Source organism: Pisolithus orientalis (assembly GCF_024613125.1).
Source record: "Pisolithus orientalis strain OTSU chromosome Unknown F5J12scaffold_3, whole genome shotgun sequence".
In the NCBI taxonomy this organism is placed as follows: Eukaryota; Fungi; Basidiomycota; class Agaricomycetes; order Boletales; family Pisolithaceae; genus Pisolithus; species Pisolithus orientalis.
This window is the reverse complement of record NW_026260784.1, coordinates 636,718-659,685: the sequence shown is the minus strand read 5'-3', so window position 1 is coordinate 659,685 and position 22,968 is coordinate 636,718. Positions and strand designations below refer to the sequence as shown.

General features: G+C 50.5%; 6 protein-coding genes across 6 annotated transcripts; 3 read left to right on the top strand and 3 right to left on the bottom strand.

The window, feature by feature from the left end:
* Positions 1-143: 143 nt before the first annotated feature.
* F5J12DRAFT_910117 (Sas10 C-terminal domain-containing protein) lies at positions 144-2,610 on the bottom strand (the record flags this gene model as incomplete). Its single annotated transcript, XM_051749016.1, has 7 exons — positions 144-399; positions 490-1,047; positions 1,087-1,561; positions 1,613-1,668; positions 1,716-1,877; positions 1,928-2,384; positions 2,484-2,610. 7 exons carry the CDS (start codon positions 2,608-2,610, stop codon positions 144-146), a joined length of 2,091 nt encoding a protein of 696 aa, XP_051604131.1.
* A 12-nt stretch (positions 2,611-2,622) lies between these two features.
* Positions 2,623-3,769, top strand: F5J12DRAFT_801199 (Fcf2-domain-containing protein). Its single transcript, XM_051744361.1, has 4 exons — positions 2,623-2,993; positions 3,051-3,243; positions 3,303-3,485; positions 3,540-3,769. The coding sequence occupies exons 1-4, from the start codon at positions 2,722-2,724 to the stop codon at positions 3,756-3,758; spliced, it is 867 nt and encodes a 288-aa protein (XP_051604130.1). The 5' UTR covers positions 2,623-2,721; the 3' UTR covers positions 3,759-3,769.
* On the bottom strand, positions 3,762-4,767 carry F5J12DRAFT_801197 (ribosomal protein L22/L17). The gene is made up of 6 exons (XM_051744360.1): positions 4,713-4,767; positions 4,622-4,663; positions 4,496-4,567; positions 4,312-4,440; positions 4,135-4,262; positions 3,762-4,081 (listed from the first exon to the last, which is right to left on the bottom strand). Exons 1-6 carry the CDS (start codon positions 4,714-4,716, stop codon positions 3,884-3,886), a joined length of 573 nt encoding a protein of 190 aa, XP_051604129.1. The 5' UTR covers positions 4,717-4,767; the 3' UTR covers positions 3,762-3,883.
* Positions 4,768-4,895: 128 nt separating this feature from the next.
* On the top strand, positions 4,896-10,366 carry F5J12DRAFT_801185 (Rapamycin-insensitive companion of mTOR, N-term-domain-containing protein). The gene is made up of 29 exons (XM_051744359.1): positions 4,896-5,071; positions 5,129-5,209; positions 5,264-5,345; positions 5,409-5,522; positions 5,598-5,802; positions 5,860-5,994; positions 6,044-6,200; positions 6,264-6,482; positions 6,535-6,640; positions 6,716-6,774; positions 6,829-6,916; positions 6,970-7,106; positions 7,153-7,281; positions 7,337-7,479; positions 7,527-7,644; positions 7,700-7,879; positions 7,927-8,061; positions 8,115-8,176; positions 8,211-8,231; positions 8,284-8,388; positions 8,438-8,489; positions 8,540-8,778; positions 8,837-8,915; positions 8,966-9,054; positions 9,106-9,286; positions 9,341-9,447; positions 9,501-9,645; positions 9,696-9,844; positions 9,895-10,366. Exons 1-29 carry the CDS (start codon positions 4,949-4,951, stop codon positions 10,268-10,270), a joined length of 3,816 nt encoding a protein of 1,271 aa, XP_051604128.1. The 5' UTR covers positions 4,896-4,948; the 3' UTR covers positions 10,271-10,366.
* Positions 10,367-10,388: 22 nt separating this feature from the next.
* Positions 10,389-18,708, top strand: F5J12DRAFT_801182 (pre-mRNA-processing-splicing factor). The gene is made up of 22 exons (XM_051744358.1): positions 10,389-10,651; positions 10,699-12,084; positions 12,189-12,404; positions 12,461-13,010; positions 13,060-13,201; positions 13,255-13,430; positions 13,455-13,585; positions 13,641-13,742; positions 13,801-14,647; positions 14,705-15,046; positions 15,103-15,340; positions 15,395-15,457; positions 15,508-15,911; positions 15,962-16,149; positions 16,206-16,325; positions 16,376-16,724; positions 16,774-16,971; positions 17,025-17,137; positions 17,192-17,437; positions 17,489-17,652; positions 17,702-18,527; positions 18,584-18,708. Exons 1-22 carry the CDS (start codon positions 10,427-10,429, stop codon positions 18,638-18,640), a joined length of 7,083 nt encoding a protein of 2,360 aa, XP_051604127.1. The 5' UTR covers positions 10,389-10,426; the 3' UTR covers positions 18,641-18,708.
* Positions 18,709-22,955, bottom strand: F5J12DRAFT_801178 (uncharacterized protein). The gene is made up of 4 exons (XM_051744357.1): positions 22,456-22,955; positions 21,430-22,333; positions 20,062-21,371; positions 18,709-20,001 (listed from the first exon to the last, which is right to left on the bottom strand). Exons 1-4 carry the CDS (start codon positions 22,700-22,702, stop codon positions 18,953-18,955), a joined length of 3,510 nt encoding a protein of 1,169 aa, XP_051604126.1. The 5' UTR covers positions 22,703-22,955; the 3' UTR covers positions 18,709-18,952.
* Between the last annotated feature and the right edge of the window lie 13 nt (positions 22,956-22,968).

Here is a 22,968-nt window from a genome sequence, read left to right as displayed (position 1 = left end):
GTTACCGCTTCGCAACTTGTTATGTTCACTGTACCCTCTTCTACTTTGTTGTAAATTGTTCTCACTGCTCTGCAAGGTACATTACGTGACGGAGGTCCGTTTCCAGTAGAAGACGTAATTCGGATGGTGTTCCGTTTCTACCGTTATCCCAATGCAACGCTCTTAACAACCTTGGAAATACCCGACTTCTCGCCCTCGTACTTGGATATATCTCCAATACCACCTTTATAAACAGCTCTCTGTGAGGACACCTTTTTCTTCGCTTTTTCGTATTTTTGTCGTTTCTTGACGCGCGGATTCCGGACGCTCTTGGGCCGATTGGGAGTGAGTCCCTTGTTCTTTAAGATAGCGCGAGATATCGACCTGGGACCTGACGATTTGTCGTCTTCGAGTTCTGGCCTGTGTAAACGTCATAATCAGAAATTCTCGTCCGATGGCGGAGAATCGATTTGAAAAAAAAAAAAAAAAAAACAAAAAAATTCGTCGTACCTGGACACGGCGACCGCAGCTTCATAATCGGCTTTCTTTTTCGCCTTCTTGTTGGCAACAGCCGATTTGACAAGATCATAATACCCCAAGCCATCATCATGATGACTCTCCTGAACGCCATCGTCGCCACCTTCCATTCCGCGCCTTCGCTTCTTTGATTTGTGGCTCATAGCAGAAGTAATATCAGAAGGAGCCCCATTAGGGCTCCCGAGTTCAGGGTCGACATCATCCAAATCGTCCCCACCCGTGCCGAGTTTCTTGTCCTTTTGTCTCTCCTTTTCCAGCTTGGTCTCACGTGCTTTTTTGCGTTCCCGATACGGAATGTCGTCGTCACCGCCCAGAGCGTTGGTGCGCGCGTTTTGCCGACGAGCGCTGGAAGATTCGATACGCGATACGTGGAACCGCAGAGATTTCTTGCGTGCTTGTTTGTCGTGCGCATCGGCGTGAGAGAGAGCGGTAACTTCGCCATAGGGATCGACGACGGTATCGGAGGTATCGACGGGAATCGCAGCACCCTTGTTTTTGGATTTTGATTTCTTGGCAGGACGTGAAGTCGGGCTCGACGAGATCGAAGACGGGTACGGAGGGTCCGTTTACGGCTGTTTTGCGTTTTTTCTTTGGCGGCTTTCCGTCGACGGAGGACGACGAATGACGGGACGGAAGCTTTTCTCCTTGGCGGCAGAAGACTTGGAAGCCTTTTTCGATACGCTGCGCTTGGGTGAGGAGGGGGGTGGTGAAGACATTTCCGCATCTTTTATGAGTTCGGCGAGCTCATCCGATTCCAATCCTCGCTTCATGATGCGATCCCATAGTGTCTCGCCTTTACCCTCCTCAGTCTCAGCCTCGAGTTCAAGCCCAAGGTCAAGGTCGTCCATCTCGTCCTCTTCTTCATCCTCGTCTGTCATGTCTTGATGGACACCAATATTCTCGAGCATGTTAATTGACTGCTTGAGCGTGAGTAGGCGCTTGAGAATGGGATGGCTTCGTAAAAGTTGTGGCCGTGAAGCGTACTTCTCCGACGCGCGCATGTGCAAGTAGAACGCGAGCGTCGTCATGTATGTTAGCAATGCTTCTGTATTTAATGTGAAAACGGTGAATAGGAATGCGACTGCGGAGGGCCTACGGTAATACATGTGCTGCAACCCGAGTTCCATTGCGTTGGTTTCAGGACCTTTCAGGCTAGTCATCTTTAGAATTCTGGATATGCAGATGGCACGAGTACTCACGCTTCTATGCGGGCTTCTGTTTCTGTAAGGCTCTGTGCAGTGTCGTCCCAGTCCCTTGCGAGTGCGAGGGTTTCTGGGTTTTCCCGTTCAAGGAAACGGAGTAATGATTGCTTGTCTTTTGGGACTTCCTTGATAATAGGAGCTCCCACGTCTAGTGCATCCCTGCCAGTAATCTGTGAGAGAATCGTGATAATGAGACAAATGGAAAGTACCCTGTTTCCTCTGGCTGGACGTCTCCCTCAATGGCCTCTCCGAGACCAAAGTCCTCATCTGCGAGTCCTTCGCGTGCCTTGGTTTGCAACCTCCGTGCCTCCTGTTCCTCCATTTCCTGAGCCTCCTCGTCATCCGAGCCTATTTCTGCGGCATTCGACGAGTAATAAGCACGTTTTCCGTGACCCCATGTCTCCTCCTCTTCCTCCACCGGTGACGGGGAAGAGTCTTTCTTTGCCTTCTTGGACTTGGACTTTGACGACTTTTGCTTCTTTGGGGGGACCTTTTCATCCTCCATGTCTACGTCAGAATCATCTTCTAAACCGTCTGCCTCTCCACCAGCTTCATCTCCATCGTCGTCTGAAATGCCGTGCAGTGCAAATACTTCTTCCTCTCCAAAATCATCCTCATCCCCTTCACTTCCTTGGTCCAACGTAATTTTATCTCTTGACTCATGGACTGGTTACCACATGTGCATAGGAAAAAAAACGTGAGGATTATGATGATGCCGGTGCAGCAGAATGAGATATGCATTGCCAGGCAAGATGGGAAACGTACACTGGTCTTCCTCATCAAGTTCAACGTCGGAGCGTTTGTTCCACCGTTTTATTTTGCTGTCTTTCCTGTCCACGGGTCGTGGTTTTGCACCTGCCTTTGACTTGCTGGACGGTCGTCGACGTCCCATGGTCAGTCGTAAGTCGGTGCCTCAGGGGAACGTTTTGCAAGTTTTCTTATAGATTACGTAAACAGAAGTCATTCCAAGTCGACTGCCTGCGGCAAGCAGGTCATCGGACGTATGGCCACAATCGACAAAGGCAAGCAAAGGGCGACGGAGGACCCTATAGAAGTTCGTGTTGACCACAGCGACGAGGATTCAGAGACATCAAGCGCGGTATCTGACACCGACTCGGAATCTGAACCAGAGGAAATTACTCAAGAATATCTAAATTCACTGCTAGAGAAGGCGAAACAAAATGCGCGCGAGGAGGCAAGGTTGGCCAAAATGTTGCAGGAAGAGAAGTGGCATGAACAGGACGTCATTAAAATTCAGGGAGAGGAGGAGCAGCGGTACGTGCTCAAGACACCAGCCCTCCGCGTGTGACATGCTTCATCTACAGTCCACAGGCCTTTACCACCGTTAGATCCCGGAAAACTGCCCCCTGCATACTTCGAATTTGGCGAAGGTCGGCATGAAGCACCTTCGACAGTGCGCGATCCAGACGTTGCGCAAACCGAAGCGGCAAGTGCTGCTGCCGCCGTGCCTGCACCCCCTCCGGAACCAAAATCTGCTGGACTCACAAAACGACAAATGAAAGCTGTACGTGATGCTATCTCTTTCACGAACGAACATCTGTTTATACATACATGTACTTTTAGGCAAAACAAAAGACGGCGGGACCTGATTGGTTTGGTTTACCGGCACCCGCAGAGGCGGACTTGCCACGGCTGTATCGTGAAGTTGAAGCCCTCAGACTACGGAATCAGCTTGATCCTAAGCGGTTCTACCGCAAGGATGAGGGTGAAGGCAAGGGTATCAAAGGCTTGCCGAAACACTTTGCAGTAAGTGTTTGAGTTTGACTAACAGTCGATGACACCCCTGAGAATGTGGCAAAGATCGGCACCATCGTGGCTACTACAACACCATTTGGGACTGCAAGCTCAGACAACCTCCGGAGGGCAGAGAGGAAGCGCACATTGGTGGACGAGTTGGTGGATGACGCTGAGGCTCGACGGTATGCCAAGAAGAAATTCGGCGAGCTACAGGACGTTAGAGGCGCGGCGGGCAGAAATACCCTGCGTCAAAAAAGAGCACTGCGACAGCGGAAATGGTAGGAAGCCAGGTAACACATTGCTGCGTGTGTCATATCATATGCATATCTGTGTGTACATAACATGTGCGCATCTTTCGTTGCTGCATACTATACTGCACCCAAGTCGTGCCATGTCAGGTAAGAACATTATGCCCGTGCTGCCTCGATCCGCTTCCTTGCAACCTGTCTCCGGTTCAGTGACGAGAGAGAAGGTGCCACAGCGTCCTTGTCCTTGCTTCTCTCAACCTCCTCTTCCGACACGCTGAGGATAATCTCGACGTGGCAAGGGTGACCCTGGTAAGGGTTGATACGACCGTGGGCACGGTACGTGCGACGGCGAGTTTTCTATGGTACAAATGTCATGCTCGGAATCTTGCAAATTGGAGACTAATACATACGGGTGCTTGCTGGACGACGATGTTCTTGATAGTGAGATCCTCGAGTTCCAAGCTCTTCGCGTCGGCATTGGACTCTGCATTCTTGAGGAGACGAGTGATGAATTTAACAGATTTCTCAGGCCAACGTCCTGTTTTCTTGTGAAACACGGTACAATGGAAATCTTTCGTGCTACACACCCTGAGTTGTCTTGAATTGTTTTGCTTGTGCTGTCCGACCAACACCACCCGAGAATCGACGGAAAGGAATGGTTTGATTGTGTTCGAGGACGTTGCCGAGGTAAGTATAGGCCTTTGTCAACCTCATGCCTGGAATTTCATGTTGAGGGTCTAGCATTATGACAACGTTTCGCTCCACACGTACCGGTCAGAACGGCAGCGACCTCCCGCATGTTCTTGAAGTGGGTGCGGAGGTACTCGCCCCGGGCGCGGGCGGCTGCAAAAGTGTTAATGTCAGATTGGGGCACATACTCATCGCCTCTGAACGCACTCTTTTCGGGGTTCGTAGCGAGTGCGGCGGCAGCGTAGCGAACTGCATAAGTGTCAATTAGAATACGAGTTCCATGGCGAGCTCGACGTACCCATTCTTGAGGGGAGTCTTGGGTGTCCGTTGTCGGTGTGATCGACCAGAAAGTGGGTTTGTGGCTTGAACCTTGTTTGTACAGTACATCGGAGGATGCCGGTTGACTAAGCATATTAAAAGGGGAATACCCCTGTTCAGTAGCCATGTGTTAAAGTGGATTACCTAATCTAAGCTACTCAGAGTCTCATACCCCCACATACGTCGTAAGGACAAGTCTAGCGTCACGCCTGCTTGATGCCAACGAATAGTGACCATGAACAATCAGCAACAGCCCAGCCCAGCAAGATCTCCACGTCCTCTCAATCGACCTTTGCGTCTCAGGATGTAGATAGCATGCTCAAGACACCTGGCAACCAGGTGCGCACTGCGGAACGTCTTCCCAACTGCACACTCTGAAGTAGGTTGTCCATGAAGTTGGAAACGCTCACCGCTTTGCTGGAGAGGGAGAACCGCATTAAGGAAGGAGCTGAAAAGTTCCTGAAGCTTCCCATCACTGTGAGACCACCTGTTGCAACCAAGGCACATCATTGAATAGTATGTCACTTGAAGGACCTGATGCGAATGCAAGTAGAGTCGGAACTGGAACTGGCTACCAGCGAGATCGAGTTGCTCACGAAGAGGATCGAACAAGGTGAATGTCACACCATTCTCATACATATCGCGGCGCAACTCACATGCCAACCTAATCATGGAGAAACATCGAGGCGCAAGAAACATGCCGCCGGGCCTGCTGCGAAACGCAAATTCGCAGGACAAGCACCACCGTCCACTCCACGACCCAGAGCAGACAGTAGTGATAAAGATAAAGGTGCGTATTCTCGAATGCGGCCCACATGGCTGTTAATTCGGTTATGCCTCCAGACGATTTCAGGACTGTTTTGAGCCAGGCAAATTCCCTATCTCAAATCGCTTGCATCGATGCCGCCATCCGTGTCATCCCCTTCTTCGCCTTCTTCCACGAGTAGCTCCTCGCAAGCAAGTTCCGAGCAAGATCGAACGCGCGTCGATATAATGAACAAATTGGTCAGCCTATTCCAGCGCAACTTGCGTGTTCGTTACGAGATTACAACGACAGCTCTCGTTCAGGCGTAAGGCCGTTTGGCACGCAGATTTACGTATGGCAGAGATACTAATGTGGATTGCAGTGCCATACCGTCACTTGCGGATAGTCGCTCAAAACAATGTCGTGCAGCGGCGTATCGCTTGATACGCTTCTCGCTTGTCGACTTTACTTCAATTAAAGAGCTACGCCGACAGCCACTGGACTGGTTTATAGTAAAGTGCTACCTTCATTCATATCTAGCAGGGACGTGTGTTTATTTTTGGCAGGTCCCTTGCACGCGATAACAACTTTTCGGTTGAGAGAGAACAAGTTATTAAACTTATCCGCGCGATAGTTGATATCGCCGCTGAACAGCGAGATACACGTGCACTAGGTTTTATATCTATTCCGCTATCTGAGCCTGTTATGCGGGCATTTATCGCTGTGGCCTGATCATGCAGAAGATCCCTTCAAATCCATTTGCGTGCAAACACTTGCAGAAATGAGTATGTGCATAATTGCAGTCCTTCTTTATCTTTTCCGAATTCGAGGGTTGTAGGTCTACTCGATCTTGACCTCGTCGCTCGGGCCGGTGGTATCCGGTTCCTGGTCCATGCGTTGGGTGAGGGTCCTGTCGAGTTAGGTCCCCTCCTTGCTACCACGTTTCTCCACATTATGGATTCCCCACGAACCCGGGCCTACATGCGCCTAGGCATCGACGTCGAGGTACGCCGTTCATGTGACATCTATCGTTCTCACGTTGATTGATGTCTTACAGATCGCACTTTCAGCAGTGACGGACGCCTATGGCCGTGGTGCTGACCATGCTGATCGTATGAGACGCTGCACGACAGTGATTCAGTTGATGCTGCGAACATGGAGCGGTGTGTATACGGTAAATTTTCTGTGGTAACCATCTCTGACTTGCAGATAGGCTTGATGTATTTCTGCTATGGAAGATCAGAGAGCAATCAAATCCATAGTTGACACTCTCAGGATACCCTCTCTTGACACAAGAGTAAACTACACGTTTTCTAGGGATTTCACCGTGATACTTACCGTATCTCATCAGGAAATTGTTCTCGATATGTTTTTTAATTTGTTGAATATCAAGCCTCCAGAATGGTACAAGACGTTCATTGATGGACGCCGTCTGACGAGTGAGTTTACCTCTATATAATATTCCAAAATTCATGTACATAATATTTTGCAGTGTACCGAAAAACCCGAAATTTCCTGCAACCTTCAGGCGAACGTAAAGCTCAACAGCGAGGGCACGAAGCACTGAAGCTGACTGACCAGTACATCGCGCTGCTCGTCCTGGTATTTACCAATGCCGGTTTATTGGATGTGCGCAGATTGTTCTTGAACCGAGGCTGTACTGAAATTATTATAGGCGTTGACGACGATGCTCGAGGAGCGCACGACAGGCTCCACTCTTACCCGGAAAGCCACCCTACTCATGGCCGAAGTCATGCAAATGGCTAACCGGGTGTTACCACTGAACATGGCAGCTAATATTCAGGTTTGGTTTTGGTTTATCGATCCGCCAAAGATTCATTTAATCATGAACGGTTCAGGCTATACCACAAGTTTTTGATCTTGCCGCTGACTATACGAGGGGGGAGCACAGGATTATCGGTACCTCGGCCATAACCGCAATAGATAGCTTCAACCGTAATCATGCAAGGCTACATCCTAGTTGCAGGAGTGCCAGGCCGAGGTAGGGTTGGTGTGAGATGATATGACTATACTGACCTTATTCCGCAGGGCTAATTCTGCTGAAGACGCTGTGCGTCGAGGGCAACGTCAAGTTGAACAAAACAAGATCAAACTTGGCATGCAAATGGACGACAAAATGTTCCAGGCATGCGTACTTGAAACCCAGGTAACTGTCGCTGAAATAACTATTATGTCGCGGAGTAAACAAAAACGTATCTTAGATCATGATCACAAAGGACAGTACCAAGTGGGGCTTCGATCCACTGCAGGAACTCATTGAGGGTCCGTTTTTAAATCCAAAGAGGCTCGAGGAGGCGATTAAAGTTGGGAGATTCATGCGTCGGCTGATGGCTTTCTTTCATCCGTTCTCGCACCAATTCTCTGATATGCCTCGAAAACAGGTAGGTCTTCATGCCCTCTTAGCGTGTTTACTCTCATCTTTCTCTAGCAAAATTTGCGGTGGGTACGCCTAGGTTGTTCTCTCCTAACGACCCTTCTTGCAAGTCCGGATGGCGTCCGCTTTTTGTTGTACGAGGATGATTTTCTCAAGCAAATCATCAAGAGTTTCGCACAGCTAGATCCTGTGAGGGTTTTTGGAATACCTTTTCGAAGGATTCCTTTTGAATAAATTGATAGTTCAATGGCACCCCGGAGTCGGACCCGATATTCTCGAAGCAGCGGATGACGGAGACCCTCACGTACGGGATACTTTGATATGTTGGGTACGCTGAGCAAGCATCCGGAGGGGATCGAGTAAGCATATTCTTGCATCTGTCCATAGCAACCTTCTTAATTTCTTTTAAAGGCTTATGGAGAAGTCAAAAATATTTACGGCTTTTTACCATCTCAGCGAACTTCGGAATCGAGAGGATCTTATCACCGCAGTCATTACGAACTTGGACTATTCTATGTAAGTCTCATCAATGACGCCCTACCATCCTTCTTTTCACCGTGTTTAGTGATGGGCACCCACGTGTTGTACTATCGAAGGCATTAACATGCAGCGACATCGTACGAGCGGTCTTTTGTGGCCTCGTGTTCAATACTAACCAATGTTTCAGCCCGTTCGGGTGTTTGCAACTAACCACCTTGGGGAATTAATTCGTAGTTCTCCGACTCCGACAGTGTGGATGCTGCGCCTTCTGCTGACGCAGTTGTACGACCCTGCTCCTGAAGTTTGTGAGATGGCTATCCAGTTTCTTGAGGAAGCCTGCGAGTCTATGGAAGTCCTTGAATTGGTCGTGGAAATGCAACCCACTCTGGACCATTTGGGTGACATTGGGCACCCATTACTACTCCGGTCTGTGGTTAAGTTTTGACTAAATAATTGTGGCAGAATTAATCTGTTTTCTGGCTAGGTTTATGTCTACTCCGACGGGATTCCGTTACCTCAATAGTGCGGGTTATATTGACAGAGAGATGGATATGTGGTTCCATGTCTGACTCACACTCGTCTTGTTAATTGTCATGCTGACTAGAAGCTATAGGAACGCAATACTTACTATGTCGTTCAAATCGAGATATTTCTTGCCAAGGTTTTTAGTTCGGAAGCCACGGAGGACGATGAGGACGTCCTGTGAGCGTTGTCAGTTAGAATCCGCTTCCTCGGAATCTAAACGTGGTTCAGTGCCTTCGATGGCGTGGTTCCTCCACATTTTTACGGCGAGATGTCAAAAACGGAGCTTGGTTGCCAGGTCCTTAGTGAAAGGGGACACTTCGCGGAATTTTCCCACTTCATTCGACAACATGGTTTGGAAAGTGAGGACCTGGAGGTAATTTTGAAATTAAAGAGCATCCTATGGGCGGTCGTACGTAACTTGATTGACTCAACGTTTACTGATGGATTAATGAATCGTCGCTAGGGTAATGTTGGAGCCACCGAAGGTGGCTTACCGTTCCTTGAAGAGGAGGAAATTATACCATCTATACTCGAAATAGCAGAACATTCATTGATACCCTCTGTCCGGGGGTAAGTGGGTTGATCGCAGTCGAAGTCTATTGACGAGCCTAAATGTGGTTTAGCACATGTTTCTTTGTGCTTGGCTTGATATCCTCAACTCCTCAAGGCGCCGAGATTCTCGATGACCATCGTTGGGAGGCCACATTGTCACCACTTGGACATCCCACCGGACTCTGTATACCCGTCAACCTGGACAAATTTATTTCGGTGGGTACACTGCCTTCGGGCACCGGAAAAGTCTTGCTGATACAATACAGCTTCCGAGATGGGAGTCTATTGAAGTGAAAACCGATGCGGATACTCGGTTGTTACCGCCCACGGTGCAGACTGAGTTGGAAGTTATTTCTGCTATCGAGAACCTGGGCAATAGCGTCATTGCCAATACTGCCTCGCGTTCGTTAGCAAGGTGAGTTCCATATACATCGTGTTCGTGTTTCGACTCATATCCCACCGTAGAATGAAGTCTCGTCCGGAGTATCGCGCGGTGTTCTCTTCACCTGCCGTGTTCTTCAGAGCCCTTCACACCATCTCGACCCAGCGCTATCGACTTCCTGTGCGACGGTACATTCTTGATCTGTTCAATATCGAGCTCGACGGCCAAGTTGTCCATGACATTTCTGAAGCTGCAACGAACCTTCGTGCACCCCCGTGTTTCAAGCAGTCGGAAGCTCACATCAGTCGGGTAGTGAGTATGTTGGGTCTGAAACACCCTGATGGGGAGTCTTCCAGTGACGAGGATGAACTGGATGGGATTTCTGAGGAGCAGACCGGTAAGATCCCTATCATCACGTTACGTCCGGTCAGCAGGATCATCGGGTTCAACAATGGTTGAGTGCTATATATTGTGGTGTAATTTATGTCCATCCAGCATTATTTATGTACGCCTGCTGACTAATGAGTCGGGGGTTGAATTTGCTGTTGAACGCGACAACCAAAGTGATTTGTCAGCAGCTCGCATCTTTCACCGTCGCCCTCAACATCGACGACGATGAGCGCAGGCTTTGTTCCCCCGCCACCGGGCATGCCCCCGCCACCACCCGGGATGCCACCGCCACCGCCTGGAATGCCAACGCCACCGCCAGGCTTTGGTCAGGGCTCGGGCTCACGTATGCCCCCCGAAATGCTCTCACAGAAGTCTCAGAAGTGGGTTGCGATGCAGAAGAGGAGGTATGGCGAGAAACGAAAGGGCGGATACGTCGATATGGGGAAACAGGTGTGTACACTTTTTTTTCTCAGGGCTTTACTGACCCTTTCGCCCAGGACTTGCCCCCAGAGCACGTCCGTAAAATCATTAAGGACCACGGTGACATGAGCAACCGCAAATTCCGAAACGACAAGCGTGTCCATCTTGGTGCACTCAAGTACGTACCTCACGCAGTCATGAAGTTGCTGGAGAATATTCCTTATCCATGGGAGCAAGTTCGTGAGGTCCCCGTGCTATATCACATCACTGGTGCTATCACCTTCGTGAATGAAATCCCCCGTGTCATCGAACCTGTTTATCACGCTCAATGGAGTGCCATGTGGCTTGCCATGCGTCGAGAGAAGCGAGACCGTAGACACTTCAAGCGCATGCGTTTCCCGCCGTTTGACGACGAAGAACCGCCGCTGGACTATGGTGACAACGTTTTGGATGTCGAACCATTGGAAGCCATTCAGTTGGAACTGGATACGGAAGACGACGCTGCGATCATCGATTGGTTCTACGACCCCAAGCCGTTGATCGACACGCCATCTGTGAACGGGCCATCCTACCGTTATTGGTCACTGACCTTGCCCGTCATGGCTAACTTGTACCGTTTAGGCCGTACTCTCCTGTCGGACCAACCTGACAACAATTCCGCTTATCTTTTCGACAAAAAATCGTTCTTCACCGCCAAGGCATTAAACATGGCCATTCCCGGGGGACCGAAGTTCGAGCCTCTTTATCGCGACATGGACTTGTTTGATGAGGACTGGAACGAGTTCAATGACATTAACAAGATCATCATTCGGCAACAGATTCGCACCGAGTACAAGGTCGCCTTCCCCCATCTCTACAACTCCCTTCCCCGTTCGGTTCACCTGTCACCGTACCATCACCCCAAGAATGTGTACATCCGTACTGACGACCCTGACCTTCCCGCCTTCTACTTCGACCCACTTATCAACCCCATTTCTCTCCGGGGTATGACGCCTAAGAATGCACCTCTGGTTTCGCATGAAGATGTGATTTTCGGGCCTAATGGTGCGGACGACGACGACTTTGAGTTGCCTGAGGATGTTGAGCCTTTCCTTGCGGAGCAGCCACTCGAAAACGATTTGGCTGCTGAAGGTATTGCGCTGTGGTGGGCACCCGATCCGTATAACCGCCGTTCGGGACGGACAAGGCGTGCTCAGGACATTCCTCTCGTCAAGAATTGGTATCTGGAGCATTGTCCTCCAGGCCAACCTGTCAAAGTTCGCGTGTCGTACCAGAAGCTTCTCAAGTGCTTCGTACTCAACGAATTGAAGAGCCGCCCGGAGAAAGCTATGACGAGAAAGAATCTATTCCGTCAGCTCAAAGCGACGAAGTTCTTCCAAACGACGAGACTGGATTGGGTAGAAGCGGGCTTGCAAGTCTGCAGGCAAGGCTACAACATGCTTAATCTGTTGATCCATCGCAAGGTAAAATTATTATCTTAAATTCTAGTGTGGAAGTGACTCTGATTCCTTTTCTGTCCCGTAGAATCTGAATTACCTGCATCCTTGACTATAACATGAACTTGAAGCCTGTCAAGACGCTGACAACGAAGGAGCGAAAGAAGTCTCGTTTCGGAAATGCTTTCCATCTCTGCCGCGAGATCTTGCGTCTTACCAAGCTTGTCGTTGATGCCCATGTCCAATACCGGCTCGGCAACGTCGATGCGTTTCAGCTCGCTGATGCGCTGCAATATATTTTTGGCCACATCGGTGCATTGACCGGAATGTACCGTTACAAGTATAAGGTCAGCTTTTACCTGTTTATCTTGCATTCCTCTCTGCTGACACGTGATTTTTCTAGTTGATGAGACAAGTTCGCATGACGAAGGACCTCAAGCACTTAATTTATTACCGTTTCAACACCGGTCCCGTCGGCAAGGGTCCCGGTTGCGGCTTTTGGGCTCCTGGATGGCGCGTCTGGCTCTTTTTCATGCGCGGTATTGTCCCGCTGCTCGAACGCTGGCTAGGCAATCTCTTGGCTCGTCAGTTCGAAGGGCGTAATAGCAAGGGCATCGCCAAAACTGTTACCAAGCAGCGTGTCGAATCGCATTACGATCTTGAACTGCGTGCGGCAGTTATGCACGATATCCTCGACATGATGCCCGAGTCAATCAAGCAAAACAAAGCGAAGACCATTTTGCAACATCTGTCCGAAGCTTGGAGATGCTGGAAGGCCAACATCCCTTGGAAAGTTCCAGGAATGCCGACTGCCATTGAAAATATCATCCTCCGGTATGTGAAAAACAAGGCGGACTGGTGGGTCAGTGTAGCCCATTATAACCGGGAACGTATTCGACGTGGTGCAACTGTCGACAAGGCCGTCGTAAAGAAGAACTTGGGGCGTCTCACACGTGAGTGTCGTCTGAACTATCGTCGTGATATTAATAACGTGTCATTTAGGGTTATACTTGAAGGCTGAACAGGAGAGGCAGCACGGCTACCTGAAGGATGGTCCATATGTTAGTGCAGAAGAGGCTGTCGCCATCTACACTGCGACCGTCCACTGGCTTGAAAGTCGTAAATTCGCTCCCATACCCTTCCCGTAAGTCGAATGTTCCTCGTACTGCTAAGATTTTTTGCTAATTTCAATACTAGCCCTCTGTCTTACAAGCATGATACGAAATTGCTTGTCTTGGCGCTCGAGAAACTTAAAGAGGCGTACTCGGTCAAGGGCCGTCTCAACCAGTCGCAGCGAGAGGAATTGGCACTTATCGAGCAAGCTTACGATAATCCTCACGAATGCAAGTTCCAGTTCATTTCTTCGTTGCGATGTTGACTTATAACAATGCATTCAGGTCTGTCGCGAATCAAACGTCTTCTCTTGACGCAACGTGCTTTCAAGGAAGCAGGCATCGAATTTTTCGATACTTACGATAAGCTCATCCCGTGTTACGACATTGAGCCGGTAGAGAAGATTACCGATGCGGTAGGTTTTATTGTTGTTACGTACCGCTTTTTGCATGCTGATGATTTGGTTGTAGTACCTTGATCAGTTCTTGTTCTTCGAGGCTGACAAGCGTGGACTTTTCCCTGCATGGATCAAGCCTGCAGATACGGAGCCTCCACCGCTATTGGTTTACAAGGTAAGGACTATGCTATCCTGTACGCGACCGTCGCAAATGCTAATGATTCGTTCCATAGTGGTGCCAGGGTATCAACAACCTAACGGATATTTGGGAGACAAGCGAAGGAGAGTGCGTCGTTATGATGGAAACCGTCTTCTCTAGAGTGTATGAGAAGATCGACCTAACGCTCCTCAACCGTCTCCTCCGATTGATCATGGACCACAACTTGGCGGACTACATAACTGCGAAGAACAACACTGTGCTTACCTACAAGGATATGGCGCATACGAACGCCTACGGTCTTATTCGCGGGTTGCAGTTCTCAGCGTTTGTGTTCCAATACTACGGGCTCGTCCTTGATATTCTCGTCCTCGGCCTGCAGCGAGCCAGTGAGATGGCCGGGCCGCCTCAAATGCCAAACAATTTCTTGCAGTACCGTGATTCTGCCACCGAAACGCGACATCCGATCCGTCTCTACTCTCGCTACGTGGACCGTTTGCACATTCTCTTCCGCTTCACCGCTGATGAAGCTCGCGACCTCATCCAACGTTATCTCAGCGCCAATCCCGACCCCACGAACAACAATGTCATAGGTTACAACAACAAGCGTTGCTGGCCTCGGGACTGCCGCATGCGGCTTATTAAACACGATGTCAACCTTGGAAGAGCCGTCTTCTGGAACGTCAAACAGAGTCTGCCCAGGTCGCTAACCACCATTGAATGGGAAGACACTTTCGTCAGTGTATACTCTAGAGAGAACCCACAATTACTCTTCTCGATGAGTGGTTTCGAGGTTCGGATACTACCGAAGATTAGGACGTTGGGCGGAGAGCAGTTCTCGCTGAAGGATGCGGTTTGGAACCTCACAAATGAGCAGACCAAAGAGCGTACTGCGCAAGCCTTCCTCCGTGTATCTGATGAAGGTTCGTTATTATACATTGGTTGCTGGGTCTTTTTCCCCTGACACACAAACTTTCCAGGTATCCAACAATTCAACAACCGTATTCGACAGGTCCTTATGAGTTCCGGTTCCACAACATTCTCCAAGATTGTGAACAAGTGGAATACTGCGTTGATCGGTCTGATGACATACTACCGTGAAGCTGTCATCCACACCAACGAGTTGTTGGATGCCCTTGTCAAGGCTGAGAACAAGATTCAGACCCGTGTCAAGATCGGGCTGAACAGTAAGATGCCTTCACGTTTCCCGCCAGTCGTTTTCTACACGCCGAAGGAGCTTGGTGGTCTCGGTATGTTGTCGATGGGTCACGTTCTGATTCCACAAAGCGACCTGAGGTGGTCGAAGCAAACTGACGTTGGGGGTCAGTATACATCATCGTTCTCGGGTCTTTACAACCACTAACGAATATCTTGATAGTTACTCACTTCCGCGCCGGTATGTCCCACGAGGAGGACCAACTCATACCCAACTTGTACCGTTATCTCCAGCCATGGGAGGCGGAATTCCTGGATTCAGCGCGTGTTTGGTCAGAGTACTCCATGAAGCGGAAGGAAGCGAACGCTCAAAATCGTCGTCTTACTCTGGAAGACCTCGAAGATAGCTGGGACAGAGGTATCCCCCGTATCAATACTCTCTTCCAGAAGGATCGTCATACGTAAGTTTATCGTTTCGCTATATGTGGAATCAACAAAGTTAACTGGTTCTTTAGTCTCGCCTATGATCGCGGTTGGCGTGTTCGTACAGATTGGAAGCAATACCAGCTGCTCAAACAGTATGTGTTTATTCCTTTTCTTCGAATGCTGCGTCTAACTGCCCTCGTAGCAATCCATTCTGGTGGACTTCACAACGGCACGACGGAAAGCTTTGGCAGCTTAACAACTACCGAGTCGATGTTATCGCTGCGTTGGGTGGTGTCGAAGGTATCTTGGAGCACACGTTATTCAAGGGCACGTATTTCCCAACTTGGGAGGGTCTCTTCTGGGAGAAGGCATCGGGTTTCGAAGAGTCCATGCGGTACAAAAAACTCACGAATGCTCAACGTTCGGGTTTGAACCAAATTCCCAACCGTCGGTTCACGCTTTGGTGGAGCCCGACGATCAACCGAGCAAATGTCTATGTCGGTTTCCAGGTCCAACTTGATCTGACGGGTATCTTCATGCACGGCAAGATCCCCACCCTGAAGATTAGTTTGATCCAGATTTTCCGTGCCCACTTGTGGCAAAAGAGTAGGTTCGATTCTGCTGTATTTTGTCACTTCTGCTAACTAATTATCTAGTTCACGAGAGTGTCGTCATGGACTTATGTCAAGTATTTGATCAGGAACTCGAGCCCCTGCAAATCGAGACGGTGCAAAAAGAAACAATTCACCCTCGAAAGAGTTACAAGATGAACTCATCCTGTGCGGATATCTTATTGTTCTCGGCCTACAAGTGGAACATAACACGGCCTTCACTCGTGACTGACGTATGCTACATATTTATGCCATACCAAGATTGCACCTACTAATGTTCTGTCTACAGAACAAGGACGTGTTGGATGGTACAACGAGCAACAAATACTGGATCGACGTTCAGCTTCGCTGGGGTGACTTTGACTCGCACGATATCGAGCGTTATACACGTGCGAAATTCTTGGACTATGTATGTTCTTCGTTGCTTTCCTAAATAATGTGTTGATAAGTTCCTCTCAGGTATCTGATTCTATGAGTATCTACCCGTCTCCCACTGGCGTTATGATCGGCATGGACTTGGCGTACAACCTCTGGTCGGCTTATGGCAACTGGTTCCCTGGCATGAAACCTTTGATCCAGCAAGCAATGACAAAGATCATGAAAGCGAACCCCGCCTGCCACGTGCTGCGAGAGCGTATTCGCAAGGGTCTCCAGCTTTATTCCTCGGAGCCGACAGAACCCTACTTGAATAGCCAGAACTACTCCGAATTGTTTTCGAACCAAATCATTTGGTTCGTTGATGATACTAACGTCTACCGGGTCACCATCCACAAGACTTTCGAGGGTAACTTGACCACTAAGCCTATTAGTAAGTGCACCGCAAAGTATTCCTGGCGCCCAGCTGATATCCTTTTTAGATGGTGCGATCTTTATCTTCAACCCGAGATCGGGTCAATTGTTCTTGAAAATTATCCACACGAGTGTGTGGGCGGGTCAGAAGCGTCTCGGTCAACTCGCGAAGTGGAAGACTGCCGAGGAAGTTGCTGCCTTGGTTCGCTCATTGCCCGTCGAAGAGCAGCCCAAACAGGTGATCGTGACTCGCAAGGGCATGTTGGGTACGTCCATAGATAACCCGTCGTCCAAGTCACGCTGTTGACGAAATATCTAGATCCACTCGAGGTCCACTTGCTCGACTTCCCGAATATCGTCATAAAGGGTAGTGAGCTTCAACTTCCGTTCCAGGCTTGCATGAAGATGGAGAAGTTCGGTGACCTTATCCTTGTAAGTGCCCTGGTGATTTGTGGTCGAGAGATCTGCATGCTTAACGTCTTTCAGCGTGCCACACAACCTCAGATGGTGCTGTTTAGTTTGTACGATGACTGGTTGAAATCGATCTCAAGTTACACGGCGTTCTCTCGCCTCATCTTACTACTTCGTGGGCTGCACGTCAATAACGAGAAAGCCAAGGTCATTCTCCATCCAGACAAGAACACCGTTACCGAGCCGCACTTTGTGTGGCCTACACTCACGGATGAGGAGTGGATCAAGGTCGAGGTTGCAATGAAAGACCTTATCCTAGCTGTAAGTCATTGACAAGTTAGTGTTTTGGACTGATGTTCACAATGTTTTCAGGACTTCGGCAAGCGCAACAACGTCAACATTGCTTCGTTGACTGCCAGTGAAATTCGTGACATCATTCTCGGCCAGGAGATTGTCGCACCCTCAGTACAACGACAGCAGATGGCGGAACTGGAGAAGAGTACCGAAGCACAAGGCCAAGTAACTGCCGTTCAGACGTAAGTGTGGTTCATATTTCTAAGGAACGAGACTGACGTCGCGTCGCAGTCAAACAAGCAACATTCACGGCGACACAATACAAACCGTGACTACAACCAATTACGAACAACAAGTCTTCAGTAGCAAGTCTGACTGGCGTGTCCGTGCCATCTCCGCCACCCACCTCCCTCTCCGCTTGCAGCACATCTACGTGTCCAATGACGACGTGAAAGATGACGCCGGATCCTACACTTACGTCTTACCGAAGAACGTCCTTCGCGCGTTCATCGCAGCCGCCGACCTCCGGACGCAGGTGGCCGCGTTCATTTATGGGGTATCGCCTCCCGATAACAAGCAAGTAAAGGAAATTAAGGCAATAGCGTGGCCACCTCAACGTGGGAGTAACAATACTGTTGAGCTTCCGTCACAGCTTCCAAAGGACGACTTCCTACTCAAGGATCTTGAGCCTCTTGGGTGGATAAAGACTCAGGCGCTGGAACTCAACCACCTCTCACCTACAGATGTCACAACTCATGCCAAGCTGATGGCTGAGCACTCTGAGTGGGGCCCATCTTCAATATGTGTCACGGCGTCTTTCACGCCAGGTTCGGTTTCATTGTCATCGTATTCTCTTACGATCCCCGGCTTTGAATGGGGTCGCAAAAATGTGGACAACTCTGCCAATCCGTCAGGCTTCAACCCCAATATGTCCGAAAGGGTTCAGCTCCTCTTGTCTGATCGCATCTTCGGTATGACGCTCGTTCCGGAAGGCAAAGTTTGGAACTACGGCATTGGCCTTACACAGCTTTGGTCATCCAACTTGCCATACACCATGACGCTGGATACGCCACTGCTGTTCTGGGCTGAAGAACATCGCCCTGCGGCGTTCTTGACTGTGAGTCATTTCTCATCCGCTCCCTATGTCTGTAATACTGATCCTGGTTTGAACAGTTCGCTAGCATGGAACGTGGAGATGATAGTGCTGATGTAGAAAACAGCTTTGCATGATTTCATTATTGATCGCTTTTTGTTATTGTAGTCGTCATTGTAACCTAGTTCGCCTACTAGCAATGTTACCTCCGTAATCTCATGGAATCGTATTGGCGAGTGTAAGGATACACTGGCGATGTGTATTAAGGTAGGCGTGGATGAAATGAGCTTACAAAAATTTGAATAGCACAGCATTATTTGATAACGAAGAAATCTTTGGGCATATTCAGAAGAGGTGCAAACAAAAATTCAAGGCCCACAGATAGATTATATAGTGGTAGCACACAAGATAAGAGAAGCGACAGCAAACAAGAAAAGCACAAAGAACATCTACATCGTGATATAACCGAGGGACACCACCGATCCCCGCGCGAGTGCCGCTGCTAAAGTGTTTGCCTCAGGACTTGTCGCCCCGAACGGCGGAAGTTCAGACTGAGGACCTTTCTCCGGCTGCACGACTGTGACCGAGATCTGTTTCGAGCCCCTGCGGGGCGGTGGTGGAGATAGCGCCATGAACTCGAATTCACCCTCGGTCATGGGTGTACCTGGGCGTCCGGGGCACGTGGGAAGCGGTCGGAAAGGATTGCGTGACGGAGCAGTGGGGCTTTCAATTGGCGTAAGGGATAAAAAACTAGGGTCGTTGATGTCCATGATGTGTTCACCAAGCCCGAAGGGCGGACGTGAAGGTTGGGCGTGTGAGGGCGTTCGCGGATCGTCATCGTCGTCATCGTCGTCGAGATCTAGCGTACTAGTAACTTGAGCATGTTGAGAACCTGGCATGTGCTTTCGCGCTTTTGTTTGCACTTTCGTTTGGGTCTGGATTTGTAGTGGTTGGAGTTGTTGAGTTGAGGGGGGAGGAGAATTCGAGCCTGACGGAGTTGGCGGTGGCGAGGAAGAGGAGGGAGCGCTCAAGATGCGAAGGCGCTGCTTGATGGATAGGCTACGGACCGAAGAAGCCGACGACGGCGGCCGCGGTTGACCCACACCCGACAAACGGGACGGCGAGCGCGGCGGCGAACCTGGGATGGAAGGTAGCTCAGAAGAAACACGGAGCCCTTCGGCCGTGCTGTTACTCGAGCTCCGGCGATGTCTCCGTAAGAACCCTGGCTCGTCCGGTCGTGGTGGGAGACTTGTTGAGGGTGGTGGTTTAGGCGACGTCAAAGACAGCCGTAGTGCCCGTTGTGCTATAGATGTTCGAAGGGGTTTCAGTGGTTGTGGGGGAGTAGTTGGAGAGGACTGTTGTTTCGGAGGCGGCGGTGACTGAGGCACGGTTACTCGCTCCACAATTGGGTCCACGACTGGGGCGGGCGGAGGTGCATGCGTTGGGGCAGGTCGAGGGGGAGGCATAGATCGACGCTTAGGTGCAGTAACCTTGCTTGCTACAAGTCACGCGACACCCAATTAGCGACATAACGACCACGAAGATACTGTGATCTCACCTGTTGGATTTGGCAAAGACAGAATTGACGCGCTCAGTGTAGTCGTAGGCTCGGCGACGGCCCTCGAGTCTGTAGTGCTCCATGACTCTACGCTATACGCGGAGGAACTGGATGCACGCTTCCAGAAACTCTGGGCCAACGACGATGCGCTATGAGGGCTTATGTCTGTGCGAGAATTAGATGATACACTGCTCGCAAGCTCATCCGCTGCATACGGGTGAGGCACGTGTAGGTGCAGTACCGGTTGTGCAGGCTCAATTTCCGGTACGGAGGGTGGAGGTCCCGATGGCGGCGCTGGACGTTGGGGAAGCGTGCCAATCTTTCTGGACCAACGCTTGGAGCTTGAGGGGCTGCTGGGACGGGTTTCGGAGGACGTTGGAACTGCAATATCAGGTGACAAGGAACGCGCAGCTGCTAACGGCGGAGACGACGGTGCTTGTACGTTCGCGTTGGAGAACGCACTGAATGGCGGCTCTAAGTCCGGCAGCTTTGTCGCAGTGAACGGTCCAGGAGAGAGGTCCCTGGGCGGTAGGGTTTCGGCGGGCATAACAACGAGGGAAGGCGTCGGGGGCAATACCTCCGCAGGTTGAACACCAAAGTTACCCGCCACACTGCGGTTATCCCCTGGATGATTATATAATCCTTCTCGCTCTCGCTTGGCTGTGGGAGGGGGAACCGCCAAGTGACCCCTCGCCTTTCGCGGCGGAGGCTGAAGAGGCAGAGGACCTGAATTCATGCTTGCCTGAAATGCGGCGGGCGGCGTGATGGAGCCCGGTGGAGTGCTTGCTATCGACGGTGGCGAAATCGAAAGAACCGGTGCATCGCGCTCTTTAGAAATCTTTAAGTCCGCTCCGGGTATAACCATTGTCGTACTCGCAGACCGCACACTAGCAGCAGGTGAACACTGGGCTTGACTACGCGGAAGGGGGAGGGGAAGGGAACATGCGGGGGAGGAGCTGCTGTCGGACGCAGTATTCCCGCGGAAGAACGTCAAAAGGTTTGTGCCCATGGCACCGAAAGACTCTTCTGTGTGAGCCTGAGAAACCAGTGGGGAATGCGGTGAATCTAGAGAGGGCGAGCGGGACCGAGTGCTGGTCAACATATCCTTGATACTACTAGAAGGTGGCAGAGACTGAGCATTCATCCCAAGTGAGCGAAGAGAATGTGGTGGGGAGGGCGAAGATGAAACCTTCTTGGGAGGTTGAGGGGAGACGATCCCTTGCATTCTCATGGAGAGCATGACGTCCATGTCGCCCCTTGGACCATATACTCCATTGGACGCCGGAATGTCTAGGCCGGCACGGATTGACCTGTTCCGCCACGTCAAATCACGGGTGTAACGGGTTGGTTGGGCGTCTATTGGCTTACCTGTGATTCAGCACTGCATTCTTGATAGCTCCTATCCAGCGTTGAGATGCTTCACGGTCAGTGATTTGTAGGAACCACATCGCGCGCGCGGAATCCTCCGTGGATCCATTCGTATGACTGCCGCCATTGGCGTGCTTCTTTGTACTGACGTCCTTGCCCACCAATTTGATCACGTTCTTCCTACCGCCTACGTCCTCTTCGGCAAGAAACATAGCGCTGTCTTCGGTAATTTCCAATCTCTCTAACTCGACCTCGTTTGCCGATGTATTCTTGAACAAATGCACGTGGGTCTTGTGACCAGCCACATTGGACGTGAGGACGAGGGTCCTAACTTTCCACTGCTTAGCGAGGGCATATACGAGGAGGGAAGATGCTGGGGTAAATTTGGGTAGTGTCGCGGTCATCTGCGTCATAGGATAAAGTGCGTTAATGGTAGCTGGGAAGGGGGGCAGCTGAGGAAACTCCTGCGGATCCGGAGGGGCAAGGGACAAGAGACTATCCCATTTACGCGGCTCATGTAACCACTCGAGCCCTATCGATTGAGCAGCGGCATCCCTCAGACGTTCGCGTTCTTCGTGTTCTTGGTCCATATGCGATATAGCTCCAGCAACGGTGGTGGTTACGGTAGTGTCACTATGAGCGTTAATTTCGATGATATCGGGTATACAGTTTACGCTGGATATATGGTGAGGAGGGGGTTTCTTACGTGAGACCGAACCCAGCTTCTTGCGAAGGCCGAGTACATCGGTAGCGGCTACAAGAAGGCTGGTCCGCTGCTTACGCAGTGGCGCGCTTCGGCTGGATGACGGAGGGCGAGGAATTATTGGTATGATACGGGACGATGGTTCGTGGGAAGTGATGGAAGGGGATGTATTCGAAGTCGGGGACACGACATGGTCCGCGTCTGTAAGAACCCGCCAGTAAGTTGCACGAACATAAGCATATGGGATAGGGGAGTGGTTTATTAAAAAGGGAGGGCAAAACCACGACCACCGCGCTTTGCCAGAAAAGGATGGAGAGACCCACCGTGTCCGTAGCCAAACCCGACGGGGCTTGACAGTGGGCTGTCTAGGGAACGTTCTTTCCCCTTGAGCTTGGAGTTCAGGCTTGGGGTGTGGCCGTGCGAGCTGCTGGGGTTGGAGTGGGCTGCGTGTGAGGCAGTGTTGGCGGAGTGCACAGAGGAGCGACGGGACAACCACGAGTCGAGAATCGACTTGTGCGCCTGTTCTCTTGGTGAGTTCGGTTGGTGGGAGAAGCGAACCGAGGCTGGCATGGGCGAAGCTCTGTCGAGGTGGTGTTTGTCGACAGTGCTCTTTCCGGGACTGTGGTGCGAGGTCTGGTGGTAGAGCTATAGTATATAGTATTTGAGCACGCGCACATCGGAGGTGTCGAACAGCCACGCGACAGCAGAACCACGGACAGCGTGGATGAGGCGCGTTATATGTTGGGATCGTTTCGAACAGCAAGGGAAAGGGTGAACAGCATGCAAAAGAAGATGAAAAGACCGGACATCAGCAAGCCTGTCCTTGATCGATGCCC

Coding starts and splice junctions, on each gene's coding strand:
- F5J12DRAFT_801199 (XM_051744361.1), top strand. CDS start 2,722: ATGGCCACAATCGACAAAGGCAAGCAAAGGGCGACGGAGGACCCTATA. Junction 2,994..3,050: donor CAGGGAGAGGAGGAGCAGCG/GTACGTGCTCAA, acceptor TACAGTCCACAG/GCCTTTACCACCGTTAGATC. Junction 3,486..3,539: donor GCTTGCCGAAACACTTTGCA/GTAAGTGTTTGA, acceptor AATGTGGCAAAG/ATCGGCACCATCGTGGCTAC.
- F5J12DRAFT_801182 (XM_051744358.1), top strand. CDS start 10,427: ATGAGCGCAGGCTTTGTTCCCCCGCCACCGGGCATGCCCCCGCCACCA. Junction 13,011..13,059: donor GAACTTGGGGCGTCTCACAC/GTGAGTGTCGTC, acceptor CGTGTCATTTAG/GGTTATACTTGAAGGCTGAA. Junction 17,438..17,488: donor TGAAAGACCTTATCCTAGCT/GTAAGTCATTGA, acceptor CAATGTTTTCAG/GACTTCGGCAAGCGCAACAA.
- F5J12DRAFT_801197 (XM_051744360.1), bottom strand. Junction 4,441..4,495: donor GGTCGCTGCCGTTCTGACCG/GTACGTGTGGAG, acceptor ATGAAATTCCAG/GCATGAGGTTGACAAAGGCC. Junction 4,263..4,311: donor ACAATTCAAGACAACTCAGG/GTGTGTAGCACG, acceptor ACAAGAAAACAG/GACGTTGGCCTGAGAAATCT.
- F5J12DRAFT_801185 (XM_051744359.1), top strand. CDS start 4,949: ATGCCAACGAATAGTGACCATGAACAATCAGCAACAGCCCAGCCCAGC. Junction 5,210..5,263: donor TCCTGAAGCTTCCCATCACT/GTGAGACCACCT, acceptor TGTCACTTGAAG/GACCTGATGCGAATGCAAGT. Junction 9,845..9,894: donor GCCTCGCGTTCGTTAGCAAG/GTGAGTTCCATA, acceptor ATCCCACCGTAG/AATGAAGTCTCGTCCGGAGT.
- F5J12DRAFT_801178 (XM_051744357.1), bottom strand. CDS start 22,702: ATGCCAGCCTCGGTTCGCTTCTCCCACCAACCGAACTCACCAAGAGAA. Junction 21,372..21,429: donor AATGCAGTGCTGAATCACAG/GTAAGCCAATAG, acceptor GTGGCGGAACAG/GTCAATCCGTGCCGGCCTAG. Junction 20,002..20,061: donor GTCTTTGCCAAATCCAACAG/GTGAGATCACAG, acceptor CGTGACTTGTAG/CAAGCAAGGTTACTGCACCT.